The 20,877-nt window shown below is 25.4% G+C and overlaps 4 protein-coding genes across 7 annotated transcripts; 2 read left to right on the top strand and 2 right to left on the bottom strand.

Moving 5' to 3' along the window:
* The first annotated feature begins 102 nt into the window (after nt 1-102).
* Nucleotides 103-7,263, top strand: Unc-76 (fasciculation and elongation protein Unc-76). Of its 2 annotated transcripts, none has more exons than XM_074253381.1 (8): nt 103-471; nt 558-816; nt 3,668-3,793; nt 4,553-4,712; nt 5,389-5,497; nt 5,616-5,945; nt 6,303-6,368; nt 6,445-7,263. In XM_074253381.1, exons 1-8 carry the CDS (start codon nt 366-368, stop codon nt 6,459-6,461), a joined length of 1,173 nt encoding a protein of 390 aa, XP_074109482.1. In that variant the 5' UTR covers nt 103-365; the 3' UTR covers nt 6,462-7,263. The 2 variants fall into 2 exon arrangements, with proteins under 2 accessions (XP_074109482.1, XP_074109481.1); XM_074253380.1 differs by having other exon boundaries at nt 555-816.
* A 985-nt stretch (nt 7,264-8,248) lies between these two features.
* Nucleotides 8,249-8,841, bottom strand: LOC141535298 (uncharacterized; the record flags this gene model as incomplete). Its single annotated transcript, XM_074255165.1, is given in 2 exon segments — nt 8,249-8,784; nt 8,787-8,841. Coding segments are annotated over 2 exon segments (591 nt in total), but the record flags the coding sequence as incomplete, so codon positions are not given.
* A 3,048-nt stretch (nt 8,842-11,889) lies between these two features.
* Nucleotides 11,890-15,491, top strand: Scamp (secretory carrier membrane protein). Its single transcript, XM_074254426.1, has 7 exons — nt 11,890-12,111; nt 12,829-13,101; nt 13,788-13,851; nt 13,943-14,068; nt 14,141-14,399; nt 14,857-14,983; nt 15,098-15,491. Exons 1-7 carry the CDS (start codon nt 12,055-12,057, stop codon nt 15,260-15,262), a joined length of 1,071 nt encoding a protein of 356 aa, XP_074110527.1. The 5' UTR covers nt 11,890-12,054; the 3' UTR covers nt 15,263-15,491.
* On the bottom strand, nt 14,282-20,654 carry LOC141534835 (DNA helicase MCM9). 3 transcript variants are annotated; one of them, XM_074254424.1, is made up of 10 exons: nt 19,702-19,912; nt 18,858-19,179; nt 18,374-18,609; nt 17,922-18,138; nt 17,519-17,594; nt 16,908-17,445; nt 16,313-16,522; nt 16,085-16,236; nt 15,916-15,977; nt 14,282-14,419 (listed from the first exon to the last, which is right to left on the bottom strand). In XM_074254424.1, exons 1-9 carry the CDS (start codon nt 19,794-19,796, stop codon nt 15,919-15,921), a joined length of 1,905 nt encoding a protein of 634 aa, XP_074110525.1. In that variant the 5' UTR covers nt 19,797-19,912; the 3' UTR covers nt 14,282-14,419; nt 15,916-15,918. The 3 variants fall into 3 exon arrangements, with proteins under 3 accessions (XP_074110525.1, XP_074110526.1, XP_074110524.1); XM_074254425.1 differs by lacking the exon at nt 14,282-14,419 and adding an exon at nt 20,443-20,654 and having other exon boundaries at nt 15,629-15,977; nt 19,702-19,750; XM_074254423.1 differs by lacking the exon at nt 14,282-14,419 and having other exon boundaries at nt 15,629-15,977.
* Between the last annotated feature and the right edge of the window lie 223 nt (nt 20,655-20,877).

Here is a 20,877-nt window from a genome sequence, read left to right as displayed (position 1 = left end):
ATAGCCATAAATAGGAGTATATATAGACAAGTTTGGGTGGAATGGAGTATCCCCCTTCTGAGTCACTGGGAGTTAAGCATCCCCTCTTTTGAGGCAAGCAGTCGAACTAGTCGTTCTGTGAATTTCACCGCGGAAAGTCCTCCTTACAAATGTTTATTTAAAAAAACTATAATCTATTTTTGACTTAAAATGAATCTCGTCAGTGTCTAAATAATGTTCGGATGAAATAAAATTGTTTATTTTTTATATTTTAAAATTGATAATTGTTAAAAAAAATCAAGGGTATTTTTTGGGGGGGTGTGTGCATATTTTTCTGAGGAAAAACAGGAAGAAGAATTAAGAGAAAAACCATAAAAAAGTCAATAATGAGGGACATGGCGGGTAAAATATCGGAATTAAAATTTGAGGCACCTCTTGCACGATTTGAAGAAGAAGATACGGCGACATTGAAAAATATGAATTTATTAACAGGTATGTTAATAAATTTTATTCACAATAATAATAATAGTAATAATATTTTTTAATAATAAAAATTTTATTTTGAATTTTTGAAGTAGAACATTTATTAGACGCTAGCTTAGATGTTAACTTTGGTGAAAATTGCAATGCCAATGAACCGCCGACACACGAAACAACAACAACAACGACAGATATACTCCAAGAAGGGACTTTCAGCCCGTTTAGTGGGAGTCTTGAAGATCTTGTAAATACATTTGATGAAAAAATAACATCTTGCTTTCGAGATTATGCTACTGATGTTGAAACTCTTGCTCCCGTCCAAGTAAGGACACAAGAAGAAATAATGAACGAATGCCAGTAAGTTCATTATCATTACCATAAAAATAATTATTTATTTATCATTAATAAAATTTAGAAAAGCTTCAATTATTTTTTATCCCAGCAAGAATTTTATTTTTTGAAAATGAATAGGCTCATAAACGCAAGGCTTTAAATCATCCAACCGAAACACGTTTTAAAGCAGGTATTTTTCGCACTCGACCCTCCGGTCCTTATATACCAACTCAAATCCATATATACCTGTGTATATATACATTTACATGGATATAGGATATAAACTCTCGTCATCCATACGATGGTCGCTTCACCGAGCACAAAATTACACCTGCAACTGCACAAAAAAAAATCACAACTTTTTTCTCTTTCTTCTTTAACTTCTCCGGTATTAAAAATTTTTTTTAATGGATTAATAAAAATTAATTCCTCTTAACGAAGTAAATTAAGCTTGATACATTAAACTGATGCGTAATCAGTTATAAGAGATGACGGGGTCATGATAAAATATTTTTTTAAACAGTAAAATAGTTTGATAAAATATTCTAATATTTTTTTTTTTTTTATAAAATTGTAATTTTTATTGCGTAACTTTTTAACGTTATTTTCAATTGCATAATTTTAACATATGGTCATATATTGCTTGTATTTGTTGTTGTTCATATATATATATATACAATTAGCGTAAGAATACTCGTCCCATCGTATTCGTATACAACGTCAATATTAACGCGCGTGCGCCCATCAATGCTTTCAATTCAATGGATTAATATTTTATTTTATTTTATTTATTATTATTATTATTATTATTATTATTATTATTATTATTATTATTATTATTATTATTAGTGTTATTATTGTGAGGATTTAAAATTTTTCTGTCAAGGGATTTAGAAGGAAGAAATAAATGCTAAATTTTAAAGAAGAAATAAATTTAGGCTGAGTTTTTAAGAAGAAATAAATTATTATGGAGTTTGTTTATTGAGAAAAAAAAATAATGAATAAAGATATATTGAGGGTGATTGATAAATCACATAATTAATGATCTAGGGCATTGGAAGAAATTATAGTAATTGGTCGAAAGTATAAATTTATTAATACGAAGGGATAATTTTATTGATACATTTCCGGATGATAATTTGCGCTTTTGCTCCTCTCTGTTATTAACAGTGTGTTATTAAGTTATTGTTATTATTGCTGCACACCAGACACGCGTCACGGTTTCCTGCTTATTTTGTAGTAGCGAGATGAATCACGTGACTTGGTATTTTATATATATTAATGCGAGAAATGAGCGAGATTGACCTCAATCCATAAAACTAAACCGTCATACTTTACTTAAATTCCCAGCATCTTATTGCTCATATTTGACCATTTAATTTCTTTTTTTTTAGGAGAAATTTTTATGAAAATAAATTGAGTAAATATTTAGTAATTTTTTTAACAAATAAATTGTGGAGAAAATAATTTTGACATGTAGAAATTTTTTAAAATTGTAAAACTTATGACTTTAGTTTGTGCGACTTAAAAAAAAAAAAATTTTTAATGCAATTTTTTTATTAAATAAAATTAAAAAATTATTAAGTGCACGGAAAAAATAAGATGACACTGGATATTATCCCAGATTATACTCAGTGATATCTAGATTATACTCATTGTAATCCAGATTATACTCAGTATAATCTGGATTATACTAGCTACTATCTGAAATTTTTTTTCACTCCGTATAATCTAGGATGATATCCAGTGTAATCTTTTTTTTATCGTGTGACAGTTAACTTTAATGTCATGAAATTTTTTACTCTTAAAAAGGAAATTATAAGAACAGTTTTTAATAAAAGAAAAAATTATTTTTTATTTATTTCGGGAATTATTTTGAGATTTTAATTAAATTTATCTTTATTTTATGGATTCAGTTTTTGATATTTAGTTTATGGTAACTATGAGTTTATATTTGCATTAATAAATATTCAAGTACAAAAGAGATTAAAAAGCAACAAAGAAAACTATTACGGAAGTATTTTATCGCTGGTGTTATGTTTAATAATGATAGGGACGGATATAAATTTATGTGGAACGAAAAATCGGTATTGGTTGATAAATGCGGTTGATTGTAATAAGAGAATTTAGTTGTAAAAATTTTTTTAAAATTATTATTCAAACTAAAAAAAGTTTAGCTTGATTTATAAAACTGAAAAAAAATTTTTAAATAAAAAATTAATTAAAAGAAATTTATTTTTTTTATTTTGTAAATAATATTGATACATTTTGCACTACTTTATTTTATCAAGCAATATTTAAAAAAATTGTTACTTTTGAATTAAAGATTCAGAAAAAAAATTGTAAATAAAGTTTCAATTAATAATTTATTTAGAAAAAAATTTTTTTTACAAGTCAGCGACAAATTTCAGAACTTTTAATGATATTTTACTTTAAATTTAATTAATTAAAATTTATTTCCAGTCTTACGCAATATTGATAATTAAATACTTGAAGAAATTCATTGTTACAAATATTGATAATAGTTATGAGAACTGTTTCAATAATATGCAAGTTAAAATTCCCATATGGTATAAAAACGGCTGATTATTCATTGCAAAAGAATAAAGAATGGTTTAGTTTTTTCTGTCTTCTTCCACTCGAACCGTTTCTTTAATCATCTCTCTGTGAATAATAGTTGAAATTATAAGTAGGGTGTATTTATTATTTAACATGAACATTTTACTTTTTCTTTCAATTTTTAATCGGAATTTTAAAAAATTTCTAAACTTTACATTTTAAAATGATCCATTGAACAGATGGATCATTTCAATTGGTAAAAATAATAATTAATTATAATAATAATGATGTTAATAATTTTTTTTTTTAATTTAAGGATGTGGTGGACAATAACTGGTACATTTGGAAGTATTTTACCAATTGATTGGAGTAAATCGTACGCTAGAAAAATGCATTTGCCGTCGCTTAATCTTAACGAGCCATCAGTTGAATCAATGGAAAAGTAATTTCTTTATTTATTTTATTACATACTACTAACACACTTCAACATCTAGATACACCTCATATTAAAATAAAAAATTTTAATAATAATTATAATACATTAAACAATTGAAAATTTTTAAATTAACTAATTTTTTTTTCCAAAACATTTTTTCAACTGGTGTAAAACCAATTTTTAAAAGTTTTAGTAAATTAAAAAATTGTTTTTAATTTTTTTTAACACAAAATTAAGTTTTTAAAATCACATTTATTATTTTTCATGTCATCTGTTATCTTGCTAATGCTTTTTAAAGCTTTTTAAAAATTTTAAATTTACTATTTTATTGTTTGAAAATAATTTTAAGAATATTTAAATTCATCATTTAATTTTTTATCTTTAATATTAATCATAGATTATATAAAATTGATAGTTTTAAAATGATAACTTTTCCAAAAAATTAAATTAATTTTTAACCAAAAAGAAAATTATTTTTAAGAATTTTTTTATTAAAAAAAAAAAATTACAGTTTCAATTATCAATTTTTTTGAATAAAATCCTAAGGATTAATTTTAATTGCTTTAGATTATACTTTTTATAAATAATTAAATTTTAAAACTGTAATTTTTTTTAATTTTAATTGTCCTTTAATCTGTAATTTAAAAAAATTGATCTACAAAAATTAAATTATTAATAATAATTTTTTTTTCTCTAGAATAAATAAAATTAATCTTTTTATGATCTCCAAAAAAAGTTGTACTAATAATTAAAAATATTTTTTAGACCCGAACTGGATGATTTAAGCAGCGAAGATGAAGCAGTAGCTACAGATTTAGACATGCATGCATTAATTTTATCAAGTAGCACCGATGCGACTCATAGTCCTGAAGAGCCATTAAAGACCGCTGAAGAAGTTCTGCGTGAAATAGATGACATTATGCAGGTATATAATTTATTACTTAAACTAAGCCATTGTGACATTTTGAAATTTTTTTTTACCGCGAAAATTAAGGAATATTTAAATTTATTTTATTTATTAACTACACGGAACAAATTTTACTTAGAAATATTAAATACTCTTTCATATCTTAATATTAAATTAAGATTAGTAAGTTTGATAAGTCGTTGGAGTCTGAAACCAGTTACCGGAGAAGATTATCACAATTATTGATTACAATGAATTTCGATCTAAATGTTTTAAGTTTTTTGTTGATAAAGATGATAAATAACTGCAATAACTATATATTAAAATTCTTTTTTTTTCTATTCTTTGTTTTATTAGCTAAAGTTATTAGATGGTCACTTAGATAGTCTTTGCTTTGAGAAAACGTTACTTTTCTTGCTTTTCTATACTGTCTTTTATTATCTTTTATTACTGTCTTTTATAAAATAAAAATAAAAATTAGTAAGCGTTACACGTAGCCAATTTTTAAAAATTTAATTTAAAAAAAAATTACAACCGAAAATTTTTTCAAATTTTACTCCTTAATTTTTTCGGTAAAAAAACTTGTCGCTCCCTTTTTTAACAAAAAAAAAAAAAAAAAAAAAAAAAAAAAAAAAAATTCTTATAATCAAATTAAACTTAATTATGAACAATAAAATAAAAATTAAATCAACAGGAAAGTCCATCGATGGAAAGGTCACCAGACACTGACGGATCAATGCTGGATACTGATGAAGTATTGGAACGAAGTCGCGAAGTTCTCGGTTCACCTTTGTACGAGAAAAGTACGTATAAATTTTTTATCAAAAATTTTATGATTTAAAATAAACCAATGCATGAGTACAGGAAATGTACTACATTTTAAATTGTAACGAATTATTTTAATTGGGATAATAATGACAGAATTGAAGCAATTGTCATCTAACGAGCTGATTGGACTGCTGGGCGAAATGGAAGCTCTAGTGGGTGCGCTTAGCGAAACATTGATTACCGAGCTGGCTCTGAGGGATGAACTGGAATTTGAAAAAGAACTGAAGAATCAATTTATTTCTCTGCTTCTTGCTGTGCAAAATCGACGTAGGCAGCATCATGTCACCAAGAAGCGCAGCAATGGAACCAGCCCCTTGCCCCAGCACAGATCTCTTCAGGAATCTAAATATCTCACCACAGTCATACCATATCATACAGACAATGGTCCGCCAAATAATCAAGCACTACAAGTTTTAATTAAAAGTAAATATTAAAAAAAAAATTTTTTTTTTTTTGTTACTTTTAGAAATTAATGTGCAGGGCTAGAATTTTTTTTTTTATTTCAAAATAACCAATAATAGTTTGATTAATGGTATCAAATTTTTAAATATTTAGAGATTGAATTTTTTTTAAAGAATAAGAAGAAATTTTTAAAAACAATTTTGGAAGATTTTAAATTGTAAAAAGATTAAAATAGTTCAATTTGGCAAAACATATGCTGTTAATTTTTTAAATCTCTTTAGTTTTCTCTCAGTGTATTGCCTCTATCAACATAAATTAAAAAAAAGAAAAAAAAAAAAACATTTAATTTAGTCATTAATAAATTTATTATTTTTTCAGTATTGAAAGCTATCAATGAAGATAGTCCAACAGTCCCAACATTACTGACTGACTATATTTTAAAAGGTAATTTTAAAAAATTAAAACTTAATTATAATTTATAGTGTTGTAATTATTGTAAAAAAAAATAATTTTGTTTCAGTTTTGTGTCCAACTTAATAAATTTTTGACTGCATCACCAAGAAAAAAAGAAAACAAGATAATAATTATTTAAATTATAAACTTCTTGCCATTTCGTGCTGGCAACCATTGTTGTACTGCATTTAAAACTTATCAACAAACAAACATATATTTATAAATATATTAAAAGTTGCTTTACTCCGTTGTGTATTATCAACAATTTATTTATAAGATTGACATTCTCAAGAAAGTTTTTTTTTAATTTTATTTAAGTATCACTAATCAAATTTATTTCAATTATTTTCTGCACAGTAAAAAAATTTTGCGTCATTGCGTCAAAAAATTTTCAACACAAATTTTTTTAACGTAATAACGCAAAATTTTTAACTATGTGACTTTTATTTTAGTATTATATATTTTTACCATAAAAATAATTTAAAAAAACTTTATGAGAACAGTAGCTCAATATTATTTAAGTTTGCCACACGATGCTCTTTCTAGTCTTTCATTTACGCTTTAAAAATGTATTATACCGCTTTTGCGCACCTTAACAGAAGTGTTAGGTGGGCTCTATTTTTTAAATACTTATTTTATCACTGAAAAAAAAATTCATAAATTTTATATTATAATTATTAATTATTTTTATGCATTATCAATGAGTATTGACTACTATCATCATCATTAATATTAAAAATAATATAAGCAAAATACATAACAGTAAATGTGACAAATTATTGCAATGCGCACTATATGTATAATGTGTTGTACACTTTTGAAGTCGAATGTAAATATTTATTGAAATTCTTTCATTGTTCAGAATTTTTTTTTTTTTTTTTTTTTTTTTTTTAAAAGCTTTGAAGCAAAAATTTGTGATCAATATTAAAGAACACAGCTAATTGTTACAAAAACAGTAGTTGACTGAAAATTTATATTAGCTTTAGTATTTAATTATTATTATATGTCAGTGTGTAAGAATAATCATAATAAAAAACGATGGATATTGTTTAAGCTCGCTACAAAATGTTGTAAGAAAATATTTGCGGTCTGGTATTGTTTAATTTTTCAAGTGCTATTTTACAGATTGAATTAGTAATTAATTGAATTGAAAAAAAAAAATGTTTAAGTATCAATTAAATAAATTAAATATTTTGGTAAAAAATAGTAATAATTTTTATTATCTTTGGCACTTGAATTATTTGTAAATGTCAGGTCTCAATTATCAACACGCTCTGCCATTTTAAATGAATAAAAATAATTAAAAGAAATATAATTGTTTTAATTATTTAAATCCCAAAAGAGCTTTATAAATATTTTTCAGAAAAATTTAATAAAACAAATATAATTTGATTTTGTACACCGACCTCAAAAATTTACGAAAAGGCAATACAGCGTCTCTACTAATTCGTAATTATAGGTTTAAATTTTTTTTTAAGATAATTATCAAGTTTACTTCTAAAATTACGGTGAAATAATTGATTTTAAGAAAAAATTAAATTTTAAACAACTTTTGTTTAAAAAATTTTTTATAGCAGTAAATGAGTAATTAAGCCATTTAATTTCTCTCTATCAATGGATAAATCTGTAATTGAAAAATTGTTCTTAATTATTTTTTTATTAACTTCAGTGATAAAATTTTAAACATTAAAATTTTTTGTATTTAAAAATTTATCCAATTTTACATAAAATAAACGAGATTTTATTTTAATTACTTTCTTAACTAATAGCGTATTAAAAATTCCATAAATTCGGATTTTTTTATTTTTAAAATCCCAAAAAATAAAAAATATAAAATATCAATAAAAAAATTTTTAAATAATTCAATTAAATCACACATGAATACTGAGAGCGTTATAAAACTTAATCGATAGAGAAAATATTTTTAATTCTTCTACCAAAGGCTCCAAAGCTTCCTCATCATTCACATCCTTAGAAAATTCTGCTTCATCGTACAAATAATTAGTCAATAATCGCGATGTATTAATCATCGGCGTTGGAGAATTAATTTTTTCAAAGAAGAAATTTAATTTTGGAATCATTTTTACGATTAAAGAGTGACAAATAGAATTATTTCTGTCAACAGCTTCTAGTAATTTGGCTTCAACAGAATATTCGTATAAATTTAAAAGAAAAGCATACGACAGCCATATATATTTTTCCGTCACAGAAACGGACTCAGTAAAAGTTAATTTTTTTTCAAATACTTTATTATTGACCGCTTTTATTAAACTCGCGACGCAATTTTTGTAATCTTCATTATTATTTTTAGTGTAGTCAATCAAAATTTTTATCATCTCTCTTACAACTTCTTTAGATCTATCGCCGTCTTCAATTTTAAAGAATGCTTCGACTTTAAGAGTTATAAATCGTCAAGCTTACGTTTGTATTCAGACACTTGGAAATTTTCTCTTCCAAATGCGAGATGGGAGAAATTATAAATTCAACGAAGCTAAAGATCTTCAACAAAAATATGTATGATTATTTATTTAATTTAGATAAGGTCAAAGACCTTATTAGTGGGACTTTTTCTTTCAATGAAAAAATATTCTACTTAAAATAAAAATTAAAAATTTTTTTGATCGAAAAATCTTAAAAATTAGAAATAATAAATTCATAAAAGAAATTAATAATTTAATTTCAAATTTTTTAAACTTTTATTGGCTAAATTGCCTCACCAATATTGCAATATTAAATCTGCGTCTTTAGGTTTTTTTTTTCTATTTTATTTTATTTGTTATTTAATTTGTGATTAGGATTAAGTATCCATCATGTATTTTTTAAAAGTTTGTCATTCAGCCAATAAGCTTTGGTATAAATAAAGCTAATCTAATCTAACAATACGAAAAATTGAAAATAGTTGTAATTTATAAGCGACAAAATTATTATTGTCTTTTATTACATCATATACGAGAATTATTCATTTAGTGATAAATAAATCATGATGACATTTTTACAATTTTGTTAAGCTCATTAAATTTAATATATATATATTTTTTTATTTAATGTTTTAAGTGTTAATACAATTTTTTTTTAATTCAGAAAATAAACATGATTGAAGAAAAAAAATTGCAGCTATGATTTTTATTTATTAATAGATTTGTGGACTCTTATTCTGATTAATTACAAAAAAATTTTTTGTATAATTGACGACAAAAAAATCAATGAATTTTTCAATTTTAAAAATTTATTTTTGTTAATTTTTATTTAATATAAATTTTTTTTTTTTTTATTTTATCAAATTATTAAAAAAAATATTTTTTTTTTTGCATTTACAAAAAAAATTAATTTTTGATGTTTCTTTGCTATTATTGTTTAGTAGAAAAATTTATTAGTAAAAATAGAAAAAATTTTTATTTTTAAATTTATTGATTTTGTCTATTTTTCCATAAAAGCTAGAAGATGGCGCTAGGATAGAAAATTCTCGCAAGTGGTTGTTCATAGAGTAGTTTCAATATATAAGATTTTGGATTATGAACCTCCGGGCACCTCCAGCGAGTCATGTTGGAAGCCTAAAGGATCGTCGCAATGTGACCAATCTCATCGCTTGTCTCAGCTCTCTGCTTGTTTCTCTCTGTTGTTTCCTGGAGCGCCGCCGTTCTCCCCTCATAAGGAATGTTGTCAGTCCAACCGCGCAGTCTTCCGCAACTAAGCTCTCCGGAGCAGCTACTGTAGGGACCCAGTACACACTAAATTAGTGCGCAAGCACAGAAACTGATGATGAAAGGCGTTAGCCGCCAATCTCGAGAATAGGAGTTCTGCGTGGAAGGTCAGGCAATCCAGGGTAGGTCACTTGCGGCGAAGAGGTGGTCTTCTTCCGGGGAAGAGTTAATGCAACTTCCGTACCGGTTGAGGAGTAGGCGTAATGAAGTTGCTAAATAAAATGATAATCAATGACGCAAGTCGGAAAATTGTGAATTATAATAAACTTGCCTATCGAGCAATCGCCACCTCGTTCCCCTTCGGGGGAATCCTTTTGTTTTATTTTTTATTTATTGAAAATAATTGTTCTTATCAATAAATTAATAAATTTTTTTTTTAGGTATTTTCTACTATTTCAAAAATATTAATGTGACTAACTTCTTCAAATATAGTAATTTTTTTTAATTTATAAAAGAATAAAAAAAAATTTTTTTTTATTTTTAATTCTAAATTTAAAGCATTCTTACTTATTTATTCATTTCGAAAAAAAATTTTTTATTTCATTTTTTTGGAAAATATTAAAATTACTAATTTCTGATAGTTTGAAAATTTTAATTAATTATTTGTTAAAAAAAAATAAATTTTGATATTTAATTGTATTAAATAATACAAAAATTACAAATTTCTGAGTTAAAAAATTTTTTTCTTGATAAATATATTTTTAAAATGAATTATTAAAGAATTAATAATAATTAACCGGAAACCGAGTGAATTTTACGGTTTACTTTTTTCTGTGTAAAATTAAAAAAAAATTTTTTTTAGATTTCAAATTCAATTTTCATGTGTCTACTGGTTCATTTTACAGTGTCATTTTTTATAATACTAGTTAGCCGACGTTTTAAATTTTTTTCTTTTAATTTACTAAATTGGAGCAAAAAAATATTTTTTTTAAATTGCATTTAAAGTTTTTCAAGTTTTTGATAAGTGAAATATTTTTTTCTTATTTTTTTGTAATGATTTTTTTAATAAAAAAAATTGTAAAAATTCTTAGATGTCGACTAACTTAATTTTCATGACGTTTCTAATTTTTTAATTTATTAAATTAAAATAAAAAATTTTTTTTAAAAAATTGCTCTCAAAGTTTTTAAAATTTCTTAAAAGTCAAATTCAGTTACCGAAAATTCGTACTGAATAAAGGTCCTCCCCTTCCCCTTTTATCCTTTATTTCCGCCAGTTCCCAAAAATTTGTCTTTAATGACAAATTTAGCTATTATATATGGCTTAAAAAATAAAAATTATTATTTTTTCTCATAATTTTTTCAATAAAAAAAATTTTTCAATGTCGGCTGACTTAATTTTCACTTATTTTTTTTCTTTTTTTTTTTAACAAAAAATAAAATTGCCAATAAGATAAATTTCTTCTTTGCTGACAACAACATAACCAAACACCTAAATTACCCACAGAAAACATTGAAGCGCAAAACATACGTCACAAATCTAAAAAATCACAAAAATAAAAACCTGTACTGTTAAATTAGCTCTGACAGTTCTCAAAGTTTAAGTAAAATAAAATAAAAAAAAAATATCCTGAAATATTTTTTAATCTGAAATAAAAAGCCGCTTTTTTTTGTGTTAAAAATTAAAACAAAACAAACTGCTAGTGAAAAAAAAAATAACAGTTTAATTTGACCGGTCGACTAGACATTTAGCTCGCGAGACGTAGACGTTTCATTAAATCCATCAAGAAAAACCTTTCGTTAAAACTACTTCAGTGTCTTGATATATATATATATATATATATAGATATATATATATATATATATATCACATAAATACATCAAAATTATTTATTACTTCGCATTAAAAACTAATAATCGCGATGGGTCTCCTGTAAATTAAAAACAGTGATAAAAAAAAATATCTTAATTTAAATAATCATAAATAAATAAATAAATATTTATTAGTTAAATTTAATTACGTGAATTATTAAATCAAAATGTCTGGATTTGATGAAAATCCTTTTGGTGAACCGACTATCAATGATCCTTTCGCAGTAAGTATTTTTACATTTATTTATTATTTATTTTTACTATTATTTATAATTAAAAGTGTTTTTAATTTTACCTATTTTTTATTAACAGTTATTTAGTACTTGAAAAATAGTACATATGTGTGTGCATCAATATCTATGTACATATATGATATGCATGTATGTATGTGTATCAATCGATGATTCACTTCCACGTATAATTTAATCATATGGCATTGTATGATAACAATGTATAAACCACAAGAGTTTAAAATACTGACATTAAATTTGACATTTTACAATTATCCTTCTTGCACTTAAGACAACAGATTCAATATGACAGTCTGTTTTTGGTCTGACAGTTTTTGGAATAAAAAAAATATGTTATGACATATTGATTGTTAAATTCAGATTTAATTTATGTAAAAATGATTTTTAGTTTTTTTAAGAGGTTATACAAACTCAAAATGATATGAAAATTATCTTAGCTGATAGTTGATAATTTTTTAATAAAAAAATTTGTTCAAAAAAATTGCATTTTTAATTTTTTTAAATTTCTAAATGTCAATTTTTTTTGCCACAATTTATTTGTTAAAAAAAATTATTAAATATCTGTTAAATTTATTTTCATGCTATTTAAATTTTTATGCAAAAATATTAAAAAAAAAAAAGTGTTTAGTTACAAGCATAATATCTTCAATTTGAATCGGGTTCTTGTTAATAATTATTTTAATTTTATAGGATCCAGCGGTAAGAAGAGCAGCAAACACAGCGCCAGCATCGCGCGGTATTGAAGATTACAATCCGTTTGCAGACCCTGTTCCTGGACAGAATAATAACAATCAAACGCAGCAAGTACGTGGTGCCTCAAATCCACCGATGTACGGCGGTGTTGGGGCAACACCGACACCCGCAACTTTGCAACCGACCCAGGAAATCCCGCCACCAAATTACACACGTAATCCACAGCAAACTGTGACACCAACGCTTGGAACTTTATCGCCTAATGCTGAAGTAATTTTAAATGTTTTTTTTTAAATTAAATTACAAGTTCAATTTCGGTTGACAGTTCAAAATTTTGTGTACTTGCGTTAAATAATTTTTTTTAACAAATATTTAACATTTTTTTATATTTATTAATTATTATTATTAATATTATTATAGATAATTTTTTTTATTAATTCAATAATCATGATAATATTAATAAATAATATATTTATTAATAAAAATAATATATAATATTACTGTACTTATGCTAACGGAATTAAGTAAAATGATAATACATGTGGTTAATTATGTAATCTACTTATAACCATAAATACATATCATATCTTTAATGTTTTTTACGTACAATTGTTAAGTTGTTTCTCTGAAAAAATAGTTTTTTTTTTTATATTGCACTCTGAACTGAAAATCTATTTAATCTATCGGAAAATGTAAATTTAATTAGATTTATAAAGTAAACTCATTATTATTATTAAAAAAAAAATTTAATATTTTGTTTTAAGAATTCTTGATTTCGAAAATGAAAATTTTATCGGTTATAAATTATATTACTCTGTAAAATAATTAACGATTAAAATTAGCTTATATTTCCTTAGATTATAAAATATTTATCATCTAAGATTAAATCTTTATCAGTCTCAATCTTGTCGTAAGACTTGAGAGCTCTTTTTATCATTATTATATTTTGTTAATAGCAAAGAGCTAAAGAAGAATGGGATGCCCGAAGAGAAGAAGAGTTAAGAAACCCAGCTTATTATCGTAAGAATTTTTAAAGATTGAATTGAACAAAAAAATGATTTTTTTAAATTTTAAATTCAGCTAATTAATAAAATATTTATTTTTAATATAGGAAGAAATAATTGGCCACCATTGCCAGAGAAATGTTGTTTTCAACCGTGTTTTTACCAAGACATTGATGTTGACATTCATACAAACTTTCAAAGAGTGGTTAGACAATTATATTATCTTTGGATGTGTAAGTATTAATTTTTTTTTTTTTTTTAATTTAATTGTCTGTACTAAATAAATGATTTTATGGATGTTTCAGTTCATGGACTTGTATTATTATTAAATGTGATCGGTGGTTTTGCTTTAATGCTGTGTTTCAAAGAGTTCGAAACATTCGGTCTAGGTATACTCTACCTCATACTATTTACACCGTTTTCATTCGTCTGTTGGTTCAGGCCAGCTTACAAAGCGTTCAAGAGTGATAGTTCCATTAATTTTATGGCATTTTTTTTCGTATTCTTCTTTCAACTTGTTGTAACTAGTGTCCAAGGTATTGGAATTCCGGGAGCTGGCACTTGGTAATTTATTATGAGTAATTCTATGCATAATTTTAAATTTAGAAATTAATTTGTTTAAAATTTTAAACAATTTTATTAGCTGAAGTAAAAATTTTTCTCACGCTAATTTTTTTGTTGGAAATTTTAAACAAAAATTTTTACTGACTGATTAAAAATTTTATAAATTTGCCATTGAGTCCAAATTAAATTAATTAAATTAAAATACTTATATAATATTTTATTTTTAATTTTTGATTCATTGAAATCAAAAATCATTTAAGAAAATTTTTTATGACTAAAATAATTGTCTTAAAAAAAAAAAAAAAAATTAAAAATTTTCTTCCGAGCATTGAAGTACAATACAAAAAAAAAAATTGATTAATTAAATATGAACTGAATTGCCAAAAAAAAAAAAAAAAAATATATATATATATATATAAATAATTGATAATTTAAAACAAATAATTATATTTTTCAGCGGAATAATAAAAGCGATAGCTTCTTTTGATGGGTCTGGAAAAGGAACATTCGTGGGTATACTGATATTTATGATTGCTACTTGTTATGGTATCGCTGCTGTTGGTGATCTATTGATGTTGACTAAGGTAATTTATCAAAATTAATTATTTACTAGCAACCTTGCAGTCACTATGTGACTACCGTGACTTGAAGACGATTATTATTATTATTATTATTATTATTATTATTATTATTTACAGATCCATCGCATCTACCGTTCATCTGGCGCGAGCATGTCAAAAGCACAACAGGAATTTACAACAACATTTTTAAGAAACGAACATGTCCAATCGGCAGCTGGTAATGTTGCTGCAAGTGCGGTTCGCGCACAGATGCAAGCAAATACAAACCAACCCCGTTACTAAAATATAAATAAAATATAATTTAACATTGCATACTTTAATTATCTGTAATTTAACAGTCGATTCAAAAATTTAGATTTTTACAAGCAACTAAATCCAAATAGTTATCTTTTTAAATGTCTATTATTTTCTATGAGTACTGTACTTCAAAATTTTTAATCATTATCAAATATCACCTTTAATTTTTTTAATCAATCATTGCTTCAATAAATATTTTTTTGAGACAATAGGACTTTTTAGCTATATTTTATAAGTTAATTTTTTAGTTAATAATCAAACAGTTATATATTAATTAATTAATTAATTAATTAATTAATTGATCATAAATATTAAGTATAAAGAGTTTAAAAAATATATTAAGTGAGTGTATTGTCATGAACAATTATTATTATTATTATTATTATTATTATTATTATTATTGTTTTTCATTTTCTTCTTTTCAATAAAATATTTATTTTTAATCAATATTATTACTATTATTATATTTTTATTGTATGTTAAGTATTTAAGTCAATAAATATTAATATTATTTTTAAAAGATATTTAATGAAAAAAAATTTCATGCCCGAAAATTATTTTTTAAGTTTTGTTGAAGAATATTTACAATCATATTAATTAAAAATAATAATTATCACTTGGTATTAATAAATACTTACAAATTAAAGACTTTTTGGTGGAGTCAAATACTCTGCATTCAATAATTTTAATACTGCGTCAGCTAAAAAAAATTCATACTAATTTAAAAATGTATAAAAAAATTTTTTTTAAATGAAAATTGTTCAAAAAATAATTAAAATATTAAAAATAACTATAAAATCAACTTACCCTCTCCTTCAAAAGCCGCTTGCGGATCTTCAGGAAACGGACAACCGGAGTCCATTTTCATCGGTACAACTCCCACAAGTTGGGCAGCAACGATCGCATCCTGGACATCAACAGTTTTTTTGTACATCAGTCTCGCGTGTCCTTCTGCTAACCTGATAAATCTTAAATGTTATTACCAAAAAAAAAAAAAAATTACAACTAAATAAAGGCAATAAAAAAAAAAACTACCTGAGAAGACTATCAAAAAGTCGAACAGTTGTTCTGTCTTCATATCTGCTTGCATCAGACCTCAAGTATAAAAACACAGCCCTCAATATCTGATCTGCTTCTGGAGATATTACAGGATCGAATGAATGGACGTATGCAAAATATTCTCTTAGGCTTTCATTCTTCCACAAGTTTTCCGATTTTAATAGAACCATTGGATTTTTTGCACTTCTATAAAATCATAAAAAAAAATTATTTACCAGTAGGGCCGAATTTTTTGCCGCTATTTAAAAATAAATACTTCAAATTTAAAAATTTATTAAACAAAAGTTGTTCAAAATTTAATTTTATAAAAAAAGGTTTCTTATGATTAAAAAAAAAAATTTATTTTTTTCGTAATATTTTTAAGGTTTTTGTAACTTTGTCATTGGCCTAGTGCTGATTTAATAAAATAAATAAATAAATAAATAAATAAATAAGGAATATTTTTTTATAGAATTAAAATTAAAACAATTTTTGTTTAAAAATTTTTCTATAGAACCAATATTTTAGCCATAATATCAAAAATTTGAACCATCCAAATAAAAGAAAATTTAAATGATAAAAAAAAAAAAACCTTTTAGTTGAATTAATTTCGTCTTCACATTTTCTGTCAACAATATGCCCAGTGGTCAATTCATCCCAATCTTTGTTATTATTATCCTGAAGATATAAAATAATATCAAAGCGCGACAGCAAAGGGCCACCAATGCGAGTCTTAACTTCTTCATCTGGGACAATTTTGCCACCAACAGGATTCATGGCTGCTACAAGCGAGCAACGAGTGTTTAAAGTGCTAACTAGTCCGCCCTTGGCTATGGATATTGTCTGCTGCTCCATCGCCTCGTGCATTGACGCTCGATCATTTGCGCTCATCGTCGAGAACTCGTCCACACAGCAGACTCCTTTATCAGCGAGTACCAGTGCACCGGCTTCTAAGTGCCACCCATCGGAATCTTTTACCGCTGCTGCTGTCAATCCAGCAGCTGTTGTGCCTATTCCCGTGGTAGAAACTGATCTCGTGGCTAATTTAGCTGCTGCACGTAGGATTTGAGATTTACCCGTTCCAGGGTCGCCGATCATCAGGAGATGCGGTTCACCACGTATTCTTACGCCTGGAAATTAGTATTTTTATCAATCTAATTAAAATAATTTATTAATTTATATAGACATTTAAATTTAAAATACCTGTTTGATTTAGTCGAGGAACACCACCAGCTAAAACAATTGCCAGTGATAATTTTACAGTGAACATTCCATAGAGCTTTAAGAAAAAATTAATGTAATATTTAAATTGATAAGTATTTTCCCATTTTTTTTTAAATAAATTAATTAGTATTAAAATATCTTTTTTTTTTTAAATTGCACGCCTGGACTCTCGGTCATTATTCAAGCAAAATATTTATTTGTGGTGTTAAATTAATTATTTTGGTGTAAAAATTACAGTGATATTTTTTTTTACTACTTTTTATTTGTTGAAAAAATTCTAATACTTTTTTTAACTAGCAACATAATTTGGCTTATTCTCATAATAATATATATATTAAGTATCATAATTTAATTGACTTTAAAAACTTAAAATAATACTTACTTGAGGACAAATAGATGCTAAAATTTTATTCCGGCCAACCAAAGGATCATTTTCATAAATCTTCCAATAATTGTCAAATATTTCTCTTACTTCAGCCTGTTTGTAATCGGAATTTATAACTTTATGGAGTACGTTTACATTATTCGCGATCATAATTGTAGTGTGTTCCATTCTTCTGCCTTCTTCAAGCTGGCCCCATCTTCTTGTGATAACACCACTAAAATAAAAACAAATCCAATTTATTGTTATTAATTTAAATTTATTATTTTTAGGTCCAAGATTTTTGCTGAAAATATTAATATTGCAAAAAAATTTTTTTAAAAAAAGTAGTGAAAAAATCCTAGCTCTAATTATTTTATTATTATTCTTCAAGGAGATTTTTACTTGCATTACTTTTCAGTATTACAAAAAAAATGTTTTATTAAATAAAAGTATTAATATTAAATGCTTACCTTATTTCAACATCATCACCAGGTTTACACTTATCAATCAAATCATCAAGCAACACCACTTGCATGCCAACATTGAATGAGCTTTCAATTTCACCCTTAGATTGCTCTTGAATTTTAACCTCCTGGTAGTCATAGACGTCTTCAAGGTCGGGACTGATTACAGGTATCAAACTTTTGCTGTAACACGATTCGCACTCTCCGTTGTTAGTTGAGTATGACATTGTCTCCCAATTGAGCTGCGATGCAATCAAACGTTTAATTACGGACATACGACCAAGGATTTTTTTATTTATTAAATTAAAGCTAAAAAAAATTTTTTAAAAATTATACTCAAATTTTTTACAAGTAAAATTTTACTTTATTTTTTTTGTAACAATTTTTTAATTAAAAAAACAATAAAAACATTTTTAGATGTCGGCTAGATTAATTTTATCTAAGTATTTGATAATTTTATGAATTTAGTTTAAAAATACAAACAGTTTACCTGATAAGTAGTAACATAGCTGCATTTTTTGCACGAATATCGCTTACATTTGGTCAACATAGTGGGCTGCGATATTCTGACAGTTATGCCAGTGATTGAGACCAACTGTCCATCAGTCTCGTCGTTTATTTTCCAAGGAGCTCCGGTTATCCTGATGTGTACTTTGCGCTTAAGTCGAAGCTCTTCTTGAGGAACTTCTTCGTCGTTCATAATAACTTTTTGAGCCTCGACTGCGGACTGGTCACACAGAGGCAAGAATTTTTTCGGTCTTTTGGTTATTTTTTCAACCATCTCCAAGTCGTCCACGTACAGCTTCGCCACACTGAAATTTATTCATTTTTATTTTTTTATCAAATTACGCTATTATTAAGTGTTTGAATAAAACTGAAGTTAGCGGTCAGCTGTCAATTTAAAAAATTTTTTTAACAAATTAATTACAATAAAAAAATGCTTCTAAAAATTTTCACTTGTAATTTTTATTAATTTTCACATGTGAAACTTTTTAATTAATTTTTTTTTAAACAATTTAATTGCTAAAAAATTCTAAAAAAATTTTAAATTTTAAATTTAAAGAATTAATGGTACTGAAATTAGCGAACAGCTGATAATTAAACTAATTAAATGTTATGACATAAAATTTAGCTACTTCACAATTGTTTTAATTTTTTTTTAACAAATAAATTATAGCAAAAAAAAAAATTATTAAAAAAATAGACTTTTAGAAATTTTAAAAAATTAAAAATGCAATTTTTTTGTTAAAAAAAAATTAAAAAATAGTCAAGTGACAGCTAACTTCAATGTCATTAAATATTATTTAAACATAAATAAATAAATTATTACATACTTGACATAAATGGAATAATGTAGCGATGCATCAGGCGCTTTAAGTATTTCTAACAAATCATTATAATTATTTTTTATAAGATAATCTTTCAACATTTTAATCAAAACTATTATTCAAAAATAAAATAACTTATTAAAAACTAAAATAAAAAAAAAACTTATAAATTTTTATGGTTATGTTTATGTTTCGGTTAAAGCATGTGTAAAACTGATTTGTCAAATTTAAAATACTAGAATTCAAATTTGCGCGCGCAAGCGCGCGCCTTACTATGGCGTTTGCATATATTTTCATGCTCATGATATATTCGACCAATCACGTTACGAATAGTTTGTGCAACAACATATATTTTCATATTTTTCATCTAAATTATAAGTAGTGATATTATGGGATTCAAAGTTGCGCGGGAAGACCGCTGGGCGGCCTCTTTTACCTAGATTCCGATTACACAGATGGCGCCACTACCCAGATCCTCTTCATACCCTCATAGCCACCTTGACTATAGCTCAAGCAGCACAATTTTTGTTTTGTTAATGTTTTATTAAATTTAAGGTGAAAATTATTAATTTTTTAATTTCTTGTCGAGTACAATCTATCAAAAATCAAGTTGCGGCCGTAGATTTTCGTTACCCTGATAGCCACCTTACCTATAAGTTACTGTCAATCTACGTCCGCAATTTGAAGCAAACTTGACGGAAAGAGTTGGCAAACCGAGCGATTACCTATTAGTTACCTATAACTTACTCTGCAAATAGACGTCAAAACTTGTTGTACAAGTATTTCCTTCAAATTGTAGTAAAGTTGAAAGGAAATTTAACTACAAGTTTGATTGTTAACTTGTATTCAAGTTGCGGCCGTAGATTTCTGTCAATTTGCTTACAACTGTTGTTGAGTGAAGAATTACCGCCAACTTGATGTATAACTTAACCGTAACTGCTGGGAGTCAACACTTACTGAGAAAGCGCTGGCTATCAGGGATAATTTATTGTTTAAAACTGTGTTGAGGGATAACAGTCGGTAGTAAAGAGAACTATTGAAAGTTTCTTTTTTATCATTGCTTAAGATATCTCACTGGAAAAAAATTTTTTTAGCGACTGATACTGTCATTTTTAATGAAAATGAAGTTAGCCGACATTTAAAAATTTTTAGAATTTTTTTTTTATTAAAAAAAATATAAAT

The sequence above is a fragment of the Cotesia typhae genome, unplaced genomic scaffold (genome assembly GCF_013202065.1).
Source record: "Cotesia typhae breed Kobodo isofemale line unplaced genomic scaffold, CoteBio_Ctyphae scaffold_13, whole genome shotgun sequence".
Taxonomy (NCBI): domain Eukaryota; kingdom Metazoa; phylum Arthropoda; class Insecta; order Hymenoptera; family Braconidae; genus Cotesia; species Cotesia typhae.
Note: the sequence above shows the minus strand (reverse complement) of the source record. Positions and strands in the feature narration are given on the sequence as shown.

What these genes read in the sequence shown, in the direction of transcription:
- LOC141534835 (XM_074254424.1), bottom strand. Translation starts at nt 19,796, where the DNA reads ATGTTGAAAGATTATCTTATAAAAAATAATTATAATGATTTGTTAGAA. An exon ending in TAGCATCTATTTGTCCTCAA is followed by an intron (nt 17,595 to 17,921) that starts GTAAGTATTATT and finishes TTTTTCTTAAAG; the next exon opens with CTCTATGGAATGTTCACTGT. An exon ending in TCCTCGACTAAATCAAACAG is followed by an intron (nt 17,446 to 17,518) that starts GTATTTTAAATT and finishes ACTAATTTCCAG; the next exon opens with GCGTAAGAATACGTGGTGAA.
- Scamp (XM_074254426.1), top strand. Translation starts at nt 12,055, where the DNA reads ATGTCTGGATTTGATGAAAATCCTTTTGGTGAACCGACTATCAATGAT. An exon ending in AAGAAACCCAGCTTATTATC is followed by an intron (nt 13,852 to 13,942) that starts GTAAGAATTTTT and finishes TTTTTAATATAG; the next exon opens with GAAGAAATAATTGGCCACCA. An exon ending in ATCTATTGATGTTGACTAAG is followed by an intron (nt 14,984 to 15,097) that starts GTAATTTATCAA and finishes TATTATTTACAG; the next exon opens with ATCCATCGCATCTACCGTTC.
- Unc-76 (XM_074253380.1), top strand. Translation starts at nt 366, where the DNA reads ATGAGGGACATGGCGGGTAAAATATCGGAATTAAAATTTGAGGCACCT. An exon ending in TCAGTTGAATCAATGGAAAA is followed by an intron (nt 3,794 to 4,552) that starts GTAATTTCTTTA and finishes AATATTTTTTAG; the next exon opens with ACCCGAACTGGATGATTTAA. An exon ending in AAATAGATGACATTATGCAG is followed by an intron (nt 4,713 to 5,388) that starts GTATATAATTTA and finishes TTAAATCAACAG; the next exon opens with GAAAGTCCATCGATGGAAAG.